Source organism: Jaculus jaculus, chromosome 1 (genome assembly GCF_020740685.1).
Source record: "Jaculus jaculus isolate mJacJac1 chromosome 1, mJacJac1.mat.Y.cur, whole genome shotgun sequence".
Lineage (NCBI taxonomy): Eukaryota > Metazoa > Chordata > Mammalia > Rodentia > Dipodidae > Jaculus > Jaculus jaculus.
The window spans coordinates 293,381,938-293,383,834 of NC_059102.1; the positions used below are offsets into that span (position 1 = coordinate 293,381,938).

The 1,897-nt window shown below is 40.5% G+C and overlaps 1 protein-coding gene across 2 annotated transcripts; it reads right to left on the reverse strand.

Moving 5' to 3' along the window:
* Nucleotides 1–638: 638 nt before the first annotated feature.
* Nucleotides 639–950, reverse strand: LOC101607547 (small ubiquitin-related modifier 1-like). 2 transcript variants are annotated; one of them, XM_045141941.1, is made up of 2 exons: nt 785–950; nt 639–715 (listed from the first exon to the last, which is right to left on the reverse strand). In XM_045141941.1, the coding sequence occupies exons 1-2, from the start codon at nt 948–950 to the stop codon at nt 639–641; spliced, it is 243 nt and encodes an 80-aa protein (XP_044997876.1). The 2 variants fall into 2 exon arrangements, with proteins under 2 accessions (XP_044997876.1, XP_044997875.1); XM_045141940.1 differs by having other exon boundaries at nt 639–950.
* Between the last annotated feature and the right edge of the window lie 947 nt (nt 951–1,897).

The following is a 1,897-nucleotide window of genomic DNA, read 5'->3' on the forward strand; positions in this document are numbered from 1 at the left end:
AAAATAAAAAAGAACAGGGTTCTTGTATACACTTTGGCATGAGTAACTTTATTAACTGCTAATGAAAATTAGAACTTTTCTGGATCTTCTAACAGGATCTCTTTCATGTTAAAATGCTTTCCTTCTCAGTGAAGCCATCTTTGGAGTTAGTCATGACCTCACCGTGTCTGTCACTTGACTGCAAACTTGATATTCTTCTTTTGGTCCAGACCCTCAGATTTTAAAAGCAGCTTCAAGTTGAGGAAAGGTCGCTTTCCCACAGTTCAGTTCTCTGAAAGACTTCCATCTCCCACTGGAAATCATAGTCCAGGAGCGAAGCAATCTCATGCTACAGCTTCAGGGCCAACTGGAAGGTCATTACGAATGTTCAAATTGGTCGATCTTATTTATCACCACAAACCTGAAACTGCAGTCCTGGAAAAGGTGGCCTCTCTGAGCACACATGGAGTTTTAACAAGGAGAAGGCGACATGAAGGGGGCTGAGGTCTGATCACTAAAAATCAGCTCAATGAAAACAACCAGTAATGAATATCGAACACTAGGATTCAAAGTACGTTATGTTCTAAAGAGGTGGAGTGCCAGCATTCAAGCTTTGAACTCCACATTACAAAAGAACTAGTTTTTAAAAATAAAAATAACTAAACCCTTGAGTGACTCCCCCACCCTGTTTGTTCCTGATAAACTTCAACCACATCTTCTTCCTCCATTCCCAGTTCTTCTAGAGTATGATTAATAGCAATTCTCTGACCTTCAAAGAGAAACCTGAGTGAATTCATTGGAACGCCCTGTCTTTGACAGTATGATTCTTTGAGTTTCCTGAGATGTGTTGTCATTTTCACTTTGAAGTGAATCTCACTGCTACCCTGTCCAGTAACTTTTAATTTACTGTATTCTCCTTCCTTCTTATCACCCAAGTCCTCAGTTGAAGGTTTTGCCTCCTGGTCAGACATGGTGACAGTTGCTTCGCCAGGCCTCGGGCACATAGAAGTTAGCTCTGGGGTTTACAAAAGTCCGCAGCTCTTCCCTAGGCACAATACAGCGTTTGTGGGCACTTCTGCTACACCTCACGTCCTAAATTTTCCACTTTTATAAGGACACCTGCCATATTCAAATAGGGTAGGCACACCTGACTTGATCTTAATTAATTATATCTGTACTATTCCTGTTTCCAAAGGTCACAGTCCAAGGTACTGGGGGTAAGAACTTCAACATACAAGTTTGGATAGGACCACCGTTCAACCCATAACATCACCTCATTTAGCTTTCCCAACAATCCACTGAGAATTTGTTGGCCCTGCTTTATGAAGGATGGAGTAAAGTTTCAGTGAAGTAAGTAACTAAATTAAGCTGGAGCAATCAGTGAGTGACAAAGCTACAACTCAATACATGGCTTATTTGATTCCCAACCCAGTTTCAGCTCTTTGTATAAGCAAAATACCTTTACTTAAAGTCTCTGCCTTGTTTCTTCTATGCTTAGTAAATAATCTGTCAACTGACCAAGTCTGGACCTTTTCACTATTATGTAATGATTTAGTTCCAATTCAAAATATTTACTGAGTGCCTGCTACTGTAAGTATTTCAGGCACTGAAGTTCAAAGACAACTGGATACATGGACCAGGCTTCAAGGCACTTAAACTTTAATGGAAGAGACAGACATAGCAAGTCATTCTTTCACAGGGAACACTAAGTAAATGTTGGGTAGAGATTCAAACAATGCTTTTGTAGTAGTATCAATGCTAAATGCTGGTATCAGTTAATCAGTCAATCATTTTTGCATCCTCTCAGGGATGGCCAGGGACTTCGGGATGCACACTCACACGGTGCGTTTTCTTTGCTCGAGCATACTCTTCTCCTCCATGGAACTACTGACAATGTATTGTACACTGAGGAATTAAT